Source organism: Pseudomyrmex gracilis, unplaced genomic scaffold (genome assembly GCF_002006095.1).
Source record: "Pseudomyrmex gracilis isolate BER0280 unplaced genomic scaffold, ASM200609v1 scaffold_78, whole genome shotgun sequence".
Classification (NCBI taxonomy): domain Eukaryota; kingdom Metazoa; phylum Arthropoda; class Insecta; order Hymenoptera; family Formicidae; genus Pseudomyrmex; species Pseudomyrmex gracilis.
The window spans coordinates 483,760-504,599 of NW_018020662.1; the positions used below are offsets into that span (position 1 = coordinate 483,760).

General features: G+C 38.3%; 2 protein-coding genes across 3 annotated transcripts in view; one reads left to right on the top strand and one right to left on the bottom strand.

Moving 5' to 3' along the window:
* LOC109855011 (adenylate kinase 7-like) overlaps positions 1–11,202 on the top strand; it is a 15,217-nt gene extending 4,015 nt beyond the window's left edge. For both annotated transcript variants that reach the window (XM_020428750.1, XM_020428751.1), the window contains 7 exons: positions 110–460; positions 581–798; positions 2,164–2,466; positions 3,060–3,211; positions 3,884–4,023; positions 5,137–5,295; positions 10,907–11,202. In XM_020428750.1, the coding sequence (XP_020284339.1) occupies positions 110–460; positions 581–798; positions 2,164–2,466; positions 3,060–3,211; positions 3,884–4,023; positions 5,137–5,295; positions 10,907–11,119 (1,536 nt within the window). In that variant the 3' untranslated portion in view covers positions 11,120–11,202. The remainder of the gene's footprint in view (positions 1–109; positions 461–580; positions 799–2,163; positions 2,467–3,059; positions 3,212–3,883; positions 4,024–5,136; positions 5,296–10,906) is intronic.
* LOC109855012 (synaptotagmin-10-like) overlaps positions 1–15,760 on the bottom strand; it is a 28,365-nt gene extending 12,605 nt beyond the window's left edge. The window contains exon 1 of the mRNA XM_020428752.1: positions 15,542–15,760. Coding sequence (XP_020284341.1) covers positions 15,542–15,632 — 91 coding nt within the window. The 5' untranslated portion in view covers positions 15,633–15,760. The remainder of the gene's footprint in view (positions 1–15,541) is intronic.
* Positions 15,761–20,840: the final 5,080 nt, after the last annotated feature.

A 20,840-nucleotide genomic window follows, 5' to 3' on the forward strand; every position in this document is an offset into this window, starting at 1 on the left:
TTTTTTTTTTTTTTTTAGAAAAACAAATTGGAAATGGTTTTAAAAATATGTTTTACGCATGCGTGAAGGTTTATATTACTTTACTCTTTTCAATTAATATTTTTAACAGTGTATCAGTCGGGGTCTTGCCACTGGTAAGATAAAGAGTGTTACAAAGGAAGAAGCTCTTTCAATACCGGAAGTTTCCCAACACGTGTACGATCAAATGACGGTGAATTTGAACGTTAATCCCGTGTACATCAACGATCGAATACAGTGGCACTTCGGGTTGCCATTTCAAGACGTCATAGACGCAGTTGTAGAGGAATACAAAAGTTCACGTGGTTTACGACCAGTGAAAATAATCGTCCTTGGTCCGCCGGCGTCCGGGAAAACGCGGATCGCGCGATATCTCGCGGATCATTATGGGATACACTACGTTCACGTGAAAACATTAATTTCCGATACAATCCAGAAATTGGTAAAACATATGTACATATATATATATTTATTCAAAAGAAAGAACGTTTCGAACAGTCGCATGATGCTTTATCTCGCGTAACGATCGGCAATAAAATTAGCATTCATCGATTTCTATAAGGTCGACGACATCGAAACTGCGAAGTCAGACGAAGGGCGACAAGATGACCTCAAAGATACAACGAAAGATGATACGCGGGAAAGGGATCGAGAAGAACAGGTGAAGGGAGAACGGAAAGAAAAAGAGGCCGTCGTAAAAAAGTTGCAGAAACAACTTGATGAGATCCGGGCCAACATGGCAGCAAATAATGGCCGTCTCGACGACATCGTTCTGACCAAGTTATTAAATATTCGTGTACACATACATATAGTTTTCTGCGTGTTCCTTATATCTCGCATCTAATGAAATTTGTTATTACACGCCATTCCCGTGGGTTTGGGAGACACGACGCTTCTCACGTCGCTCTCGTGTGTGTTAGCCGGTTCATTTTTCGCGTTCTGATTGTAATCACACTGACGCGCCGAAATGTAATTATTTGATTTGTGACGATCCCTCTTCTGTGGATAACGATGCGCAGTTGACACTAAAATCCCGGAGGGGTATGCTTTTCCCCTGGAAACGCTAATTGCATCACAATCAAAAGCGTTTATTGGCTCTCGCACGCGGCGAAAATTCGAATCGATACGCTCGCCGCCACGCGACAACGAGCGCGCGATAAAAACGCATATCGAATCCATATCGAACAATCATACATAGATTTTTAGCCTTTTTTTTAATTATTTTCTCGGGCATTTTCATCGAGGACCTGCCGAGCAGCACACACGCGAGACGTTTTTCATATCATGCATCTCAAATGAAGATGCATGAAACTTTCTTTAGAAACGTTTATTTTCTTGTCCGGATAAGTTGCGCGCGATGTGTTGCTTTTACGTATCAAAAGTTTCTGACGTAAAATATAAAACTTATGAAAACACCAAATTTTATTACACTTTGCGAGCTACGATACGTGCGTGCCTTTGTTCGACTTCGTCCTGCGAACTTCGTACGACTTGAATTTTGTACGTTTTGCCGACGAACAAAATCGACAGAAATAGATATGTCGCTCGTAGGTATATATGGAAAAGCGCTCACGTATATATATTTTTGCGCGGACGCACATGACAAATTTATTCACTTTTAAAATATTTTTAAAATACTCTTACATTTGACTGGAAAATACGTAGGAGATAAAACGAAATCCCCATCAAATGGGTTTGTGAACCTCAGGTTCTTCTAACGGAAATTTTGAGAGAGAATTATCTTCGATAATCGGGAATTTATAACCGTTTGCCGGATGTTATGCAGAAATGGTAAGACGAAAAGATCATTGCCCGGACGTGTGTCGACTTTTTATTTTCAAATCATCTCTTCACTGGGTTATATTTAACAGTCGCTCGTAGGCATCAGTCCATAAAGTCGCGTCGTTATGGATTGATGTCTGAGAGCGACTGTTAAATCAAGTGTAACTTACTGAAGATGACTTTAAAATAAAAAATCGTCCAAGCATCACATGATATTTTCGTCTTACCATATCTCTGCGTAACATCCCGCAAGTGATTCTAAATTGCCGATTATCTAAGATAATCTCTTAAGATAAAAAAAAAAAAAAAATATATATAATACTATATTTTGAATAATATTTAAAATATCAATTAATGTAAAAGATTGTTCCTGAACCGGTTGAAGTCCAAGGACTGTTTGAATCAAGGATACGTGATGGATGGTCATCCGAAAACTCTCGAACAAGCGAGAATGCTCTTTCTGATCGGGGAGAAAGATCTCGATAAAGGTGAAGAGGTATTTGAGGATGACGGGAACGTTAACTGGACGATATTGCCAGAGTTGGTCGTGGTTTTAGAGGCGAGTGACGAGTTTCTGAAGGAGCGAGTCATGAATCTTCCGGAGAGCGAGATACAGGACACTCGTTACACGGAGGAGCATATGTTACGACGTCTGAGAGAGTACAGGTAATCGTATGCGTGTGATAAAAATAGGAAAAATTGATAACTCCAGTCGGGAGTATTTTATTTTTATCTTCGTCCCATGAGAAATTCCGTGACTTATTCATAACGTAAGAGCTTCTCTGCCCGCGAATGAATCGATATTGATCGCGTTCGCGCGAATAAACATGAGAAAAATGCGCTCACGAAGATCGATTGTGCTCACAAATGAGGACGTTGTTGTTCGAGATACATTAAAGAAATTGTGACAACAATATACGTTACTTGAAAATTCAAATCAAATGATGACGCTATAAAAGGCGCGGCTTAAAACCGCGAAACTCTTTGTCGGGTGATTTTACGCTATGTTATTTAATTTAATTAAAAGGATTTTTTTGACTGTTTTTTCTGTCAAAGGCCGTGCATATTAACAAGTACATACGCAGACTGTACATGTATCTCTCTGTGTTTGCACACAATTACACTCGGGAATATAACGCGCGTGTTGGAAAATTTAATTTTATGTGCACTGTGCGAAATTTTGCAGAAATTATATTTATACAGTCGCTAAAAGTAAAATTATGCGATCGACGTCAGTCATGAATGATATATTTCTCCAGAGAGAGAAACACAGACGATAACACACCGCTACAATTATTCGACGAAATGGAAATTCACCCAGTCGTCATCTTTGTGGAAGCTGACACTTGTCCAGATATGTTTCCTACGGTTTATCAATGTCTGGAAAAGCTCGGAAAACCAAGAAATTACGGTGGGCGATATATGATTGCGTCAATTTTACAGTCGTCGCTATTTTTTCCCTCCCCTTTTACACACAAATGTACATTGCTTCAACGATCTGGTTCCAATATATTGTTGCGCATGTCCTGTCGCCAGACGCCCACAATTTTCTATAATAGCCAGTTCGAAACTGACAAGCAGATAAATGGCGCAATACTCTTTGTTTTGTTCGCGGAGAAATATATTAAAGAGGATTAATCCTTGATAAAACCGCTGAATCATGAAGCAAAAAAAAAAAAAATTCTTCTTCAAAGTATTAAATAGCGGTTCTGAAAACAATAGCTTCCATTTTTAACACAATTGTACTTCTCGTTAACTAAAAGATCGGTCTTTTATGCTATCGGTCAACTGTAATTTTATTTTATTGCGTTGTTTCTTTCTCCGTTCATATTGTACTTCTGTTCCCGATCTATGTATATAAACAGAAGAAAAAAAAAGAATCCTTTGCTTGTATTTACATACAATCAATATTAGTGATAAAAGTAATAAAACGTATAAAATGTATAAAAATATAAAATTGAAGCAAATTTTTTACACAAAGTAGATCTATTAAAAAAGTGTTTTTTTTTTTTTTTTTTGAGTGATGTTATCTAGGACGTTGTTATTTATGGAGATCAAAATATGTTTATTTTCTCGACTATAGGGCCAACTGCTGAGGAAATGGAAGCGGCACGAAAGCGCGCTGAAGCAAAATCGCGGGCTGCTGAAGCTGCAGAAAAATTGCAGAGGGAACGAGAAATTTCAGAATGTAAACGGCTGCGCGAACAGAAAATGATAGAATGGGTTTGCAAATTTTCTCAATTCGCATAAAAACTCACTAAACACATTCAGATATTTGCGCAGAAACATGTTTTAGTGAAAAAAATAATATTTTAGTTTATTTTTGTGAGGTGTAAACAATATTTTTTATAATTTAATTTATGCGCATTTATAATAAGCAATGCGAACAATTGTTTACACCCTGTCGTTCTGATATGACTTGCATCTGACTTGCATCTGCATATCATCTACTTGTTTCTGTTTTTTTTTTGTTTTTTTTGTTTTTTTTGTTTTTTTGATTTGACCTCAACCTAGACACGTGTCTATCACAGATGTGCTTTGATCCATTCTACATATGTAATCACGCCAGAACCAGTTATCAAACTTCCGCTTAGCCGGGCATAATTCTCGGAAACAGACATACCTATTTGGTTCTTCTTTCAATTGCGAACTGCGCCGTCAGTCTCATAAATGTCATGGTTTTTGATTCTGATATGCTTTGTGTCTGCACATCGACGAATCGCGAATGTATATACAACCTTTTTGCCAGACGTTCGTGCGCACAATGACGCTTTAATCGCTCTATGGAAGTTACCAAGTACGAAAATTTCTTTTTCAAGGCGAATTAGCAAGTCCGTAAGCGGATCTCGCGAGGAGATTAAATTCATCGGAAGTAAAGTGCTCGCTTTGTGTGTGATATTAATCTGTTTTTTTTTTTAATTTTTTTTACGCGCGTCCGTTAAAGCCACGCAACTGACCCGGGCTTAGTCGCATTTGAAGTTCATAGAACCCTTTTTGCATGAAGTACTTCTGTCTGCAAATATATGCATTAGCGACTCCAAGCTACCAGCAAGTGCGTATCGAACCACGGTTGGTCGCTCGCACGATAAATCTTTCATACATGAAAAAGGTGGTGGTTTCCACAACGCAGTTCAGTCCCGAAACGGTTTAAAAATGAATTTGCAAAACGTACATAAAATATATTTCGGATTATAAAGTATTAAAGTAGCGCGTTGAAGTATTTACAAGAGAGCCGTTTTATTTCGTATTTTGCTTCTAACATTTCTCGGTTTACCGACAGTTACGAAGTAAAAAGTACCGTAGAACGGAACGTTAGACAAAGTTGATCTTTCGCAGGAGAATTTGGCGAAGAAGTTGAAAGCGGAGGAAGAGGAAAGGCTTTGTATCTTGGCTGAGCCAATGCAGAAGTATCTCGCAAAGTACGTTTTACCAACGTTGACGCAAGCTTTGATAGAAGTTGCGGAGCTACGCCCGGAGGATCCGATAGATTTTCTCGTTAGTAAACACACACACACACATCATTGTATATGCTACATTTTTATTAGTGTTTATATTCTCGCATGAAATATATTCTCTCGAAAGTGCCGTCACTCTCGCATATTAAAATTCACACACAAGAAACAAAAAATAACGATAACACGCGCACACTTTTATCGACAAAATTAAAATAAATTTTTCCAGTGCCGTCGGTAACTGAAAAATGTAGAATTTTCTATACAAAAGCGGCAAACGCCGCGTCCGGCAAATGTGACAAAATCAACTTCGGCCAAACTCGCCGAAATAGCCTGCCAACACACAATTGATTTATATGATGCACACGTTCCGATAACTGTTGAACGGGTGTTCGGGCGTGTTGCTGCTCCCCAAGAAGCCCAGGGGTAATTACATCAAGCGACCGGCTTTTAATTCAATTAAATTCACAGTTTGTTCGGCACGCCCAGAAGATGCACGGCGCGATTGTTTGATGATTACATATACTTTCTCGTTAGAGCAAAACGAAATCAATGCCCACCTGCGACTATGCGAGATGAATTAAACAATGCGATGAGTCTTTTTTTTTTTTTTTTTTCTTCGAAACAGTCGTATCGACCGCGTTGTAAACCGAGACGACGCGCGACGCTGCTTGTTTCACAACGCGCTGTATCGAGTTTCGCGGCCGGCTGGTAAGCACGGTATTGCCGTGATCAATGCTCGCCGAAATAAAAGGCGCGAAAAAAAATGAGATTTAGTTGACTATTTTATATTAAGGTTTTTGTTTTATACACACTTATGAGAGAGAATTTATATTAATGAGAAGAGAATTTCCACTTGTGCAAAAATAATTTGAATATTTTTTGTTATATATATATATACATACACAGTATAGTTTTGTCCCAATTATTTGGAAATTCGATATCGCGCTGTTTAATGCATGTGAAACGGGAATATTGCAGAGAAGTTTATTTATGATTTAAATTTCTGATAAATTTTATTACATTCAAACGAAATCATTGAAATGATAAATTGTGATGATAATTACGAGCAAACAAAATTTGAAGTGACAAATTGTTCGAGTCATCAAACGATATACATATCTTTAAATAAAATATTTATTCAAAACACAAAAAACTGTGTATAAATATGTATAAATATTTATAATTATATGAAAAGAGAGAGTGAGATCGTTCTCTCGTCGATAATAATTAAACATTGGAAAAAAAAACAGTTTTTTTAGAAATAATACCTGCGTGTTTTATACGCCTTGAATTTTCAATATCGTTCAACGCGCGTATATATGCATAATGTTTATTGATGTGTAATGATGTCGAAAAATAATAGCTCGCGCAAGCGCGCACATGTAAAATAACTGCAATTAATCACGGAAGTGAAAGCGTTAAAGACTCGACGAACGGTAAACAAAATTCTGTCGCGATTTGAGATATTAGTGCGAACATTCACCATATAAGATATCGTTAAATTAGGAAAATTTTTAGAGACTTTTCGAGTTAGTGCGGCGATCGCCGCGAAAGGAAACAACTTTTCACATATATGTGCGAATGTGCGAGAACAACTTTCACACTTCAAATCTCATTCCCGTGGAAATCGATAGGTTGCTCTGCTCACGATTAGATGCCGTTCCACTCCGGAGCATCGAACTACAGGAGGAATAGGAGCATGACCGTTCTCTTGGCTCTCTGTCGACCATATCGGGACCTTCTATCTATAATTTCGTGATTTCGAGCTTGGTCGGTTTTGATCGGTCCGTTATTACGGAGAAACGCAAAGGGCAGAGTCAATTTTTTTCACTATCGGCTTCAGTAATCGTTTTAATTCGTTCTGTTATTCACGAACGATCTTCTCAGAGATCGCTAACGTAATGTTTGCCCATTTGAATACCGATCTCTCGCCGCAAATTCAGTGTTAAATCCTGGACTTAATCGCGTTTTAACATTTTTTTTTTTTTTTCAAATTAATTATCTCGTAAACGTGTTTCGCGTATATTAAGAATATTTAAAAATATACGAATATCAAATTTCAGACAAGATTTCAAAGTTGAAAGCCTACAAGGCAGGATTTTGCGAAGTAATGTTAAAATAATGTGTCGCTAAGTAGATTGACGTTCTAATTTCAAAACACTGCAAAATCCGTTTTTTAAGCTCGTTTGGAAAAGATTATAAAGCTTATCACTTGTGCCTCTATATATTTACCGTTTTTTCATATAATTTTAAACTCTCTTAGGAAGGGTGGAAGCGGATCTCTTTCAGCGCGTCGGAGGTTTCAATATTTAATAATTTTTCAAAGAATACATTCATATTTAATTGCTTTTGTTACAGATTTTTTTTTTTTTTTTTTTTCATTAATCGATGTTTCTCTCGCATCGTTATATAGAGATAGATTTAATAAAAAACTAGATGAAAGTCAAATATCGTGAAGAGAATAGAATAACGTTCTATCCTTAACGCGAGAGAAGAAGATAAAAAGAGAGATGTGATAGAGAGATACATCGTCGATAAAGTAAATTTGTGTTACCTTCGACGTCTTCCGATAGATTTAACGAAATTGGTATTTTATGCTACCGAGGTATCGTGCCCTTCAGCATCCTTTTGTTATTTGAAAAGCAATTTGTTTGGATAAATGCAATATCCCCCGGCGACACGCTTGAAGGTTTATCAAAAAAAGTCATGTGCAACGACGTTGTTTCAAGTTTTTGTGAAAGTTGTTTCTCGAGAACAACATTTTACGATTATCTTCTCCTATTTCGTCGAGTGTTTTTTTTTTTTTTCTTATCAGATTCGGTGTCACGGAAGAAAAATTGATTTTTTTCCGTTCGTCCATCTAATTCATTAACAAACGATCCAAAAGTTCGAACAGTCTTCTTCTTGTTTCGAAAATATTTCCTGTGATCCTCGATTACAAATTCATGATACAAGATTGATAGATTTGTCGGATCTCGACAAAACTTCTTTCATCAAAAGTGTACGAAGCGACAAATCGGAAGTGAAGTTATATCGTCTGACAAAAAATTTCATCGTGTCCCTCATCTCACACACAATCTAATCGATACAACACTTTGTACACCGTGTGTCACGCATGTCAATCTAAAGATGCGTGTTTTATCAGATAACAAAATATGTTGCGCTAATCAACATTCGCGGAGTGTAAATATTTTTATATATGTGTACATCCGATAAAGATATTTATATGCACTTTTTCCTCTTCGGCGATCTTTACGTAATCCGTGATACTGTGTTTGCGCTTTAAAGACTAAATTTATCAAAGTCAACGTTTGGCTCACGAAACACGCTTCTACGCACCATTTCACGCAAACGACAAGATCGCGTGCGTGAAGATTCGAACTGTCACTTTCGTTGCGTTGTAATTCAGCAAGTCATTTAAATTCTCGGAATCGTGGATTCTTTTATTTTTATTTTCGCTTTCGCGAGTGATATTATAAAATGATACAGATATTTTAGGAAACATGACGTACACACACACACACACGTATCTAATGTAATCATTTCTATATGGACTGCGTGTAAATCGGGATTCTAACGCTATTTGGGAAACATCGAATCACAAGCAAGATTGCGAGATAATAGAACGCGATAACGCAACAATAAGTTAGTATCTTTACATACTCTTGCATAAGAGAACGCGCCGCTCACGGTCTAAGTTACAAAGGAAAATTAATAATGAGGCAGGACGCGCTCGCGTACCGCGTAACACGACGTCATGACTGCGCTAAAATTACGATTGCAACGTAATATCCGTAAATACAATCGAGTAGTGTAAAAGTTATTTTAAAGTGTTTCGTAAATTGCATCATCGCGCTGCATCATCGCGTTGCATCGTACATTTCAATAAAAGATTTCTCAACGAATAGTGTGTGGGCGTGTATATATATGTATTAAACTTTTAAAACTGGACAAAAACCCGTATGCACAATTAATTTACGCGTAGTTTTAATATTCATAATGCATTTCGCGCAAAATAAAATAATTGAAAGTATTAAAGAATAAAGAAAAAGAGGGTTTTTTTTTATTTCCCGTTCTCGTGTAACAAAGCTTCTCCTAAAACTCGAGAAGTTTAAGCTCGTCGTAAAAACATAATGAAGCAACGATCGATACATCCATTACATTGTTATTAGCTCCGAGATATCGGACAAAATGGGATAAAACATGGTTAAAAAAAACAACATCGTTACGTTTACTCTGAGAAAATTTACATTGAGTAAAAAAACCATTGCATGATTTTTTAAAATGTGTTCGTAGATTTCCTTTAAATACAATAATGAATAAGTGATCTCGCCTGTTTCTCTCTCTCTCTCTCTCAAAAAAATATTTTTCTCACTCGTCTATTAAAATACGCCTTTCTGTTAATAATTTTTATAATATTCCATTATTTATGTATAAATATTTTCAAATGACATTACGATTCTATCGTGTAAATACCATTTACAAGATTAATCGTATTTTCTCTCATTCACTAAAGTATTCTGTGACATCAGATATTGGTTTTGTTATATTGAAGTACACACCGCACAGAGATGTACATATGCACAAGCAGAGAGAGAGAGAGAGAGAGAACGTTTGCTTCACAGTAGTTACTAATTTATTAACTGTGACGAAACTCACACAGCCTGTTGTGTTTGTATACAGTAAATATATAATATACACAATGGTGATGTATACAATTTATGAACTAAACCAATACTAAAAGGAAAGTTATTAAATTCCTATTGTTATTAATTATTAATTATCAAATATCGCGGAAACAAGAGATAATGGAACTGACCGCAGCTTGTATTTACCGCTTTTGCACAATACAGTATTTCAAAATATACACACATAAACGAGGGAACGATTTATAATACTCTCCCAGAGGAAATTCAATAACCTTTATCTCTTTCTAAAACGTCGATCGCGCAAACAAAAACAGAATTCGCTATTTCTGCTTTTGTTCGATCGATTCCCCATTAAGTTTACAACATAACTACATATAGAGCGGTATATATTTATAATACCCGTTGCATTGTCGTGCCAATCATTATTGCAGCCATGCGGGCTGATACAAATAAAACAAACACGGTCGGAGCTTTTGCGCGATATCCGTAGAACTGAAACGGCCGTGTGTGTGAAGAAAAAATCGACGCGCACACGCGTTGACCGACGTCGCGCGAAAAGAAAATTGTAAACCGTAAAAATCAGAGCGAAGTAGAACGTCATTGAAAGTGAAAGTGGGTCGTAATATTGGTTATGAGGAGAGACATCCATTTCTAAATAAAATTATTAAGGCCGTTCTTGTGTATTCCCGCGTACGAATGAAAAATAGGTGAAGCGGGATAACTACAGAAACTGTAACTGTCAAGAAAAGTTTTGCATCGAATAAGCGGGAGAGACATCTCAAATAAACAGAGAGAGAGAAAATACATTTTCTCTCATTAGAATTCTCTTAACGCGCGCGTATATTGTTATTATAGATACGTGCTTTTCATATTATGAAAACAAAAATTCCAATTCGTCGAGATATATATTCAGCATCTGAATTCACGACGCGCGAGTGATTGTACTGACAAAAAAACGAGAGTATTACTACACTAAGCACGACGTATTCGGTTTTTTTCCAGGCCGAGTATTTATTCAAAAAGAATCCTGAGGGGAAAATGTTCGAGCCGGATTACTCGGAAACAATGAGCATGCTCTTGGATGCTATCGGCCGGCAACAAAGCGATATCCTTCCGCAAGAAGATTTGAAGACTGACGCGGCGCAATATTTAGACACCGTGAAGAAAATAGAAAAAAAAAAAAACAGAACGCAGGACGTGTGTGCGGAGATCTAAAAGCGACAGTATCGATTTCTGAACAAATCTCCGAAAAGATCGGTGGTTGTGAAAAAAAAGAGATCGAATTTGACGGATTTTCGAGAAACGCGATCGATCAATTCTAAAAAAAAAAGAAAAACAGCAAGCTGCAATCTCTTATTGTAACACGTAGCCACGCCACGTTACGAAAAAAAAAAAAAAAAGAAAACAAACAAATACTTAAAACATTCTTATTGTTAATTTTACACTTATTGCGCTAAGTAGTGCTAAATTTGTTTCACCTCACAACTTTTGTATTAAATTTACAAATTTCTAATCAAGAAATCACTCGATATAAATTTCCTTTGACGGTCAACATCAACTTCGCGCATCGTAACTTTGTTAACTTAACTGTGACGACTTTTTTTTATGCAAACGCTATTTTTTTAACCCTATAAATCCGATGTGCAGCCAAACGTGACTTTGTCTTCAGACACGTGCAATGTAGACTAAATATAACGTGACGTACTTAAATAGACTTACTACGTATTATTTTTTTTTTTTTTCTAATTATTCGGAGTACGTGAGAGCGTGACATTGTTGTCACACGTTAAAAGTAGACATTGTAGCTTCGTTTTGTTCGTTTTATCTTATTGAGAAATTTGCTTATTCTATTTCCAATTCGACTTTAGACTTAAGTCGCTTTGGTTTATTCTAGTGTGCAACAAGCTGGGCGTTTCAAGCTGAGCGGCTGAGGCACGATGTCGACAGTGAACTTCTATCCTCGAGCATGAAACAGGATTTTAACAATCTTACTCCTGTGTATGAATATACACACGTACACACTCTATTTTGCAATTTTAGAAAATAGTTCATTTGGAAAGCAGCGCATTTAGAAAATGGTTCGATAAATTTCAATCTTCTGCGTCTCGAATATTTCTAACAAATTCTCGAGTAAATAAAAAAAAAAGAAGAGACGCGTGGAAGGAAGGTTTTTAATTAAAAAACAAGAAAAAAGTAACCTTTGTTCGCGAATCGCTATAATTCATAAACGCGCGATTTCTTAAGTAGTCTTGAGCGCGAGCAAAGTTTATAGTCCTTGACCAAGCAGACACCACGTGTACGTGGTATGATAAACTGCACAGAACTTGTGCTCTGCTTCCGAAAGACGTTGAAAACATCGAGAGACAACCGCGATACAGAACGCTTGAATTGATCGTTCTATGAAAATCGGATGCAATATATGAATTGTTTTCTTCCCAGGTGTCAAGGCTGCGGGAAAAACTAAAAAACCAATTTAAAAAAAAAAAAAACAGATTGGTTGCAGTTTAACGTCGAGTCTGACGCACACACACACACACACATCTCGGTGCGCGAAATCGAGTGTGACTCTCGATATTAATTAAAATTAATTCGAACCAGACTGTTGTGTGGGAATGAGGAAACAAAAAGTTAAACTCTGCAAAGAGTCGTGTTTGTGACATCAATGCGTCGTTTCGAATACTTATCAGTCCACTACTTATCGCTCCACAACTATCGATAGTTCGCATAATTCTGTTTTGTTTTATTCCGCGAGCCGTCAGACGATTTTTCGCTTAGATTAATAATTTTCATTTCCAAATAAATCATCCGTTCTCCATCCACGAAAATTATCCACTTAATCGTTTCTTCGCGAACTCTTTGTTAATCTTGAGAATTGCTTTTCGCATAGCGTGACGACGCGGGAAGAGAACCCTCCCCCCAGATCGAAACAAAATTACAGTGTTAATACGAAACATGTATCTCTTTTCACGCGCGCCGATACACGTTGCGTTTATTAAAGTGGGAAAACACGATCAATCACGTGATACTCCGGTAAATGGCGGAAGTTATTTCCTGAACTGAAAGCCATGTCTAATTTGAGTTCGGGTATCGAGTTAATAAGCATTACCCAACTCAGTGTGTTTCGTAATTTGGCTCCTTGGAACGTGAACTGTTCCGCGAATCGCCGGAGTACAGTGCCGTGATACTACAAAAAAAAAAAACAAAAAACAAAAAAATGATGATGATGAGGATTTGATTTACGGCGTTTGTTAACCAGCGTTGATGGGAGAGAAGCGGACTTTAATCACACAAATTCTCGTAATGGTTGTCATAACGTAATTTCCGATAAAAGCGAAATAACCAGCTCGTTTGCAAAAAAAAAAAAAAAAAAAAAACACGTTCGCTCGTAGTAATTTGTGACAAGCGTTGCGCAATTTGGCCGTTTAGGGTTGCCTCGATTAATTAATTGACGTCGTTAAAGGGCTAATTATAAAATCGCGCAACCGTTGCGACTTAATTAGCGCGGATAATACACAGGCGCGGCGGGTTTGCGATGGATAATGCATCAAGTGTTACGAAACTACTTAATCCCGCTTATGATATTCCGCTGTCATCAATCCCCCCTCTCATGTGACTTTCCAGCGTGAGAGCGCATGCTTAAGTTTAACTTCCTCGGAAGAGAGAGAGAGAGATCGTGAATTTCCTATCGAGTACTTGGGAGGCCAAGGGCAAAGATTCCTACGTGTGTTCCGCATCTTTCACGTTTATAACGCTCGATACGTATCTCGTGCAGACAATTTTTCCTGCGTTATTTTTGCACGCGCGCGATATATGAATCAAACATGTTCTCTCGCAAAGTACGATTTACCTTGAAATTAATATAGAAGCTTCTTTATACAAGGACGCATTAGTCGCCTCGCCTTGTTGTTGTAATTACCGGGATCTCTTGTGCGGCGTGTGCAAAACTGCTTTTTTTTTTTTTCCCTTCGCTTCGAGCTATTTGATAAACGATTCCGGGCGCGAACGTATAGGTATTGCGCGCCCGGAAGAATCGTGAGATACAAAAATACATTTATGCACGATTGCACGGACATGAGGTGAGAAAACAAATTCGAAAATTAAGGAAATGTATGCGACTGATTAGCGTGCAAATGTTCCGCATGGCTTCGATTCTCGCGCGCGCCCTAATCGATTCGAAACTTACGCCTATATACCGGCGCGGCCCCGTAATTGGGTCATTTTAGCAGCACAACCTGGTTTTAATCAATATAATGCAATATCCGTATTGAAAGTAGATCTGGATCGGACGTTTCTACCCGGAGAAAGATGGAGAGAAAGAGAGAGAGAGAGAGAGAGAAAAAAAAAGAGAGAGAGAGAGATAGAAAGAGAGTGATCGACAGACAATGTTCTGCTTATTCCACGTACTAATTTCCTGTGACTCTCTGTCGGAGAAGAGAGTGGAAACACACAGAGAAAGAGAGAAAGAGAGAGAGAGTGACGAAGTCGGTGTATATTTCTTTGTAAAACTTTTATCGCGCGGCACTTATCGATTCTTACATGTAAAAATAAAGTTGTTAAAGCTGTCGCTTTCGTACTCATAGGCGATGTGTATGCAGGCGCCTGTCATATAGTCACGATATTAGTTAACATGTTGACGACAATAACGTGTGTGTCGATGGTACATCACGCGCGCATGTAACTCGCGCCGTAACCATTACGGCGAGACGCGTATCACACACTCCGGAAAACTCGGTATGTGCAAGTGCACGCGTCTCTGTTTCGCGATCCGCGCGTACCCCATTGTATCTCATTTAAGAACGCGGTGTAATCAAACGTTTTAACTGGCTGCACACGCAGACTTAATAATCAGATTTCAAAAAATTCGCAGAAACGTCTCTCTCTTTCCCTTTCAGTTTTTCTCCGTGTAATTTGTTTTTTTTTTTTTTTTTTTTTTTTTTTTTTTTTTTTTTTTTTACACAAACATTCTTTTCTCTCTTGATAGAAATAAAAATCGACGTTAATTTTTTTTAAATCGAGGTCAAATTAAAAAAGAGACTAATTTAATTACCGCGTTATTATTCTCTTCCGAGTTCGGATTGTTCCGACACTCTTTCTGCTAATTAGTGCAAATCAATAGTGAAACTGACTCTTCAAAGAACTCGGATAACATTGTTTAACATCGCCCTTTTGTTGTCAGATAAGCTGTAAAGCTGTGCGAATTCGAGCGCTGGCGCTCGTATTTTTCCGCAAAACGCAAGTAATGGCATTGCGACGAAGATCGAATTTCGTCGGCGGTCCGGTGCTAGCGCACACGGACTGGCAGTGCCGCGAGCGCGCTCCTATATCTGTATCTCTCCAAACACCTGTTAGCAGTCGCTCCCGGGTGGGCGGTTCGCCACATCGCCTTTAAAGCCACGTTCGTTGCGAGCAGTCCGAATTCCTGCGTCGTGCCGGTGTCTGAAGGTGAGCGAGCGAGCGAGCGAGCGAACGGAACCGGCGACCTTGAACGCGGCATCACGAGGATGTGCACTGATCTTCGCGTTTCGCGAGTACGTTTTGTTTGGGACACGGTCACAAAAATAATAAAAAAAAAATAAATAAAATAAAAAAATAAATAAAAAACATTTATTATATAAACAAAAAATTAAACTCTCTCACCGGTGTGGCCCTGTAGCGAATAATTCGCCTCCTCGCTCGGGAGTACGGTTTCCTCGAGAATGCTCTCCGACGCTGTCTTGACAACCCCCATGCTGAGCGAACGCCGGATGCTACGGACTGACTGAGTGCGAGCGAACGGACACAGCCGGTATTCTGAAGCTTCGTCCCACAGCGATTATCTCGTCTCGATCGTGCCGCTTTGTCTGGCTCGCTGGTACGTTCGGCGCCGTTTCGTTCGTCTATTGCGTCTGCGTTCGCGCCTGCGTCCACATCCCCCGCGTCTCGCGATCTTCCGCAACCCCCGCCGTCCTTTCTGACCCTCGTTCGCGCATCCCCCCAGTGCCGCGTCGGTCCCGTAAAGTCGTCACAGGAGCAAGGCTAACCCTCTAGGCCAGGGTGAGCGCAGTAGGCAGGAGAGATTGTGGCCTGGTGTGAGATGGTAGTGGTAAAGTAATGACAGTGGTAGTGGTGATGGTGTCCTCCTCCCTTTGTACAAGGGTGAGAGACGATAGGGGTTGCATGCGATTCTGCTTTTACCCCTGCCTTGTTGCCGCCACCGCCGCCGCCACCGCCGCCGCCGCCGCCGCCGCCGCCGCTGCCGCTGTTGCTCGTGACGACTGCTGCTAGCGACGGCTGCTCCTGGCTGCTGGCTACCGTAGGGCGGGGTGCGGTGTGAGAGACACCGGCACAGGGGCAATGTCGACCTACCTCGGTCTCGGTGAAGGTCTCCGTTGGTTACTCGTGGCAGTTAATGTTTCCCTCACATCGCGCGCTCCTTGCGGCGCGCCCTTTCTTTCGCCCTTTCACTCTTGTTTTCTTTCCCTCCAATTTTTTTTTCTACCTAAATGTAGAAGTTGAGGGAAAGAACTTCCCTTCTACGGTTTAATTTAACCTCACCTTAATTTGCTTTTGTGATTCTCTCCCTATCCTCACAGTCATCGTATCGCACAAAGATAATTTCATTAGCACTGTATTATTTAACGTTGTATTGTTTAACTTTTGTGCGTCAAAATTTAAAAGATAAAAAATAAAATGTAAAAATTACAAAGTACACGACGTTTTATCGTTGATTTTACTTTTTCAACGTGTTTAAATTGTCTTCGTTATATATATATTTTACTTCATTATATTTTTCACACTTAACTTCTGTCGGAAAACAATTTGAAATGTATCTAAATAATGCGCGTTATTATTACACAGAATCAGATTGTTGCTTACTTCGGATCTCTTTTATATTCTCATTTTCTCAATCTTCAATTATCTTTACGTTTTTTTTCAGAGCGCCTGTATTCGCCTTTTTATTTTTTTCTCTGTGTGTGTGTGTGTGTGAATTTCGTTTCGATTTTCAACTTTACGTTTTATCACCGAACTCGATAAAACGCCGTAATATATATCCCCACTCGTGCGCGTCCGCCAAAAATTGGTGCTTTCTATCGAAACGCTTGCAACACGTGTTTGCCCTTGATACCTTCGCGCCCAACCACCCACACGAGACAGCTCGTCGCACACAAGAGGACGATCGTTAAGTCGCACCTTTCAACATATATTCGCTCTATGTAAAATCTGTGAAATCCCGGCTCTCTCTGGGTTATCCCTATGGTGTCGCTCGGGTACTCTTCCATCATCCGTCTTATCCTTTCGCGTATCATCCTCTCCTCCCAAGTTGTCCGCTTCGTTTGTAAATGTGCGACACCTGCGTCATCGGGCCTCCCTTCCGCTTTATTGAGTACACTTCTTGTGATCGCGGCTAAAAGGCTCTCTCTCTCTCTCTCTCTCTCTCTCTCTCTCTCTTCCCTTTTCCCTTCAAACCTGTCCTTCTACGTCTCATAATACGCGAGACAGATGGAATCGCATTTAAGCAGATATTGCACGGAGGACTTGCGCGGAAGTTTCGCTGAGCTCGCGATGTTATACCGGAATGAACACAATGTCAACTTGTGCAACAACGGAATACGAGAGAGAAGGTCGTAACATCAAAAATAATGTGCCGTTGCGGGATAAAATATATCACACGGTCGTAATGTATTGTGAGAATAACATATTAATTATCTTGCAAATAAATAAAATAATACGTATGGTTTTCTCTCTCGCAAAATGTATATATATATAAATATTTTCCGCAACGCAATCACACATATTAAATGACAAATTCACCACATTTCGTGTTACGCATCAATACGTAATATAAATGATAATAATTGCGTTCGCAGTATGCAATATTTACAATTACAGCAATGCTTAATGAGGTATATATTTTCACACACATATTACATTAATAAATATTTATATCTGTGCAAAATTATGATAAAAAATACTTTTAATTCTTCAGAAAATTAAATCTGATCGCGCAAATTGGCAATCTTTTGATCGTGCATTATAATTACTCCGTTAAATTGTGATAACTTTCCATTCTATTTATGATAAAAAAAAAAAAAAAAAAACGACTGAACTATCGTGCTTTTGAGTCGATTTTTTATTTTCGCGTTTGTCTCCAAATTACAGCGTTGCGAATATTAACGCAAGACAGCGACGAGTATGTTGACTTTTCTTCCTCAAAAAGTACGCGTAGAGAACTTATTGTTCTCGCTGATTGTGAAACTTGTTGCACGCAATGCTACATTGCGATCTACCGTTTTCACTTGACTGCATGTCTTTGCGCGGTGTTCTATTTCTACTACTACTCCGGATCAAGTTGGTTCTCGATTATATCCCACGCTGAATAAGCTGATTTCAAGGACTTAGCAAAACTGTGTCGCTCAAATCTCTTCTCTGATAAATCCTCAACCCTCATTTATCTCATAGAGAGAAACGAGTTAGAAATTTTTCCAACGTTATTCGAATTCATTTATTTCGTGTAAGTTCAATTTAAATTTGTTTGCTCTCGCGCGGAAGTTTATATTACAGCAACACGTTTTGCGTGATCTTACACGTGTGATTTTATAATAACATAATTTATATGTATCGTATTATTAATTTGCATGTCAGAGAAAATTATCAAACATTGTTTAAGCGTTTCGACGATAATTGATGTTTCGTTCCATGTGTGAGTGTTATTTCGTACAGAGAGATACACGCGCCGCAACAAAAGTGAAACCGCGCGCGTGCAACAGTTTTAATTTTCCACGTGATTGTTTATACAGAAATTTGCAAATTGCTTTTAATTTGTGCATATCGCATAACAATGCGTTTGAATATTTACAACGGTATTGTTATTATCGCAAAAACATTACAAAGTTTTTATCCAAAAAATTTTTTACAATATATAAGTATTGAATAATTTATGTGTTAATGCGGTTAGTGCAATATGTATTCATGCACATTTTGACGTTTGAGTATGTAAATTATATCCCGGCCAGACCGGACAGACGATCAATCTGAGTTGGATGTGTACAATCTACCTACCTGGTTTCATCTCTTTGAAGGTGGAACGTGTAGTAGAATATACATGAAATAGCACTATCGGAGCAGACACGGAACCTGCAAAATTTTCCGGCGACCGCGTAATCTCAAACTCATTATTAAACAATTATCTGCAATATATTATTTTATACGTACGATAATTAGAAATATATCATTATCGTTAAACGTTATTTATTAGTATATATATATAACATTAGAAATATATAATTATTGTTAAACATTAAAAAACCAATTTTAGAAATATTTAAATCAATTTTAAAGATATTTTAAACACAATGATGCAACATTGTTGATGAAGAATGAAAAAGAATCTTGCATAAAAGAATTTTTATTAAGTTTGTATTATAATATTTATAATAGATATTTTTTTAATAGATAAAGTCATAGTCTTTATAATAGATAGAAGTCATTTAGTTGTTTGACGTTAAATTATTAACTGACATGAGATTTAATCGACGAATAACTCCTGGAAGAGCGGGCTTGTCTTCTCTAAGCGACGTTATCGATGTATTAACTTGTTGCATGTGTAAACAAAAATAACGAATCTGATATCACGGTTGGCCGGTTTTAATGCGTCTCATGTTAACATCATGAGCGCGGCGTGTTGTCGCGAAATTGAAACGACATGTCAGCCAGGAATGCATCACGGCGAAAGTGGAATAAATGTGTTACACAGTTGACATAACCGTATTTCAATAATGCAAATGAAAACCCAATTATACATTCGAGGATTTTGATCGTTTGCAGGAAGCGCGAGAAAACTTGCGTTACACACACACGTAAGCGACATTGGGCGCGAAGCGTGTGTTTACACGAATAACGTTTAATTTTATCGCTTTATATTACATGTCGCGTTAAAGCGTCACAATTAAACCATTGCGAATAAACACCGGTAATTACAAAATCGAATTTTCGCAATAATCTGTTTTGTTCTACTTGCCGAAGCATCTTGGCTTACTTTGCCGTGTAATTGGGCTCTAGATAATTAAACGCGATAGAGCATAAAACGTTCGTTTCAATTAAATATTACAATCTGACGTCTACTCTTTTTTTTTCTTTTTTTTTTTTTTTTTTCGTCTCAGAGCGTGAGAACACTTTTTCGCTTTACGCTTGACCGGACGAAGTGCAATGTCAGCATAATATATACTCGCCTCGCACAAACGCGCTTTTTCAAATATCAAATCTGTTCTTTTTTTTCATTTTTCCGCATTCTTCCGCACTTTCTTATTCAAACGAGAGCGGCGACAAAGAGATATCTAAATGCATCTTCTCGTCTTTTTGTCCGACATTTGACTTCGCGAAATATACATAAACCGGAGCCGGAAAAGCTATACAACGTGTTTCGCGCACACTTTATTATAAAATAAATTCTTATGTAACGCATTTGTTTTTTCTCGTAAATTTTATGAAGATTGCTTGCGAGAATATATACTGACGACACGCAACGCCCGTGAAAAAGCGGTAAAGCTTACGAGCTAATCGATCGAATGTACTACCAGATATCCCCCGGTAATATTAGGATTCTACGTGGGACGAGAAAAGCATCTTTATATAGGAAGGGCCCTAAACGCATTTCTTGTTGTTACAAGACGTTCTCTTTCATGCTCTATTTAATCATCGAACGTGCGAACGGCGCGTAAGTCGTCATTTTTTTTTTTTTTGCCTTTTTAATTAGATCACGGACGGAGTGAAAGTACGTTCTCTAAAACAATCATTGGTTTGGTCTGCTTACCGCCCTACGACAACAATTTATAAAAATCAACTGCAAATACAATATTATTTTGTAATGGGAGCGCGAAGTAAACTTCTCATAATGTTATTCCTACGCAAAGAGAGAGAGAGAGAGAGAGAGAGAGAGAGAGAGAGAGAGAGAGAGAGA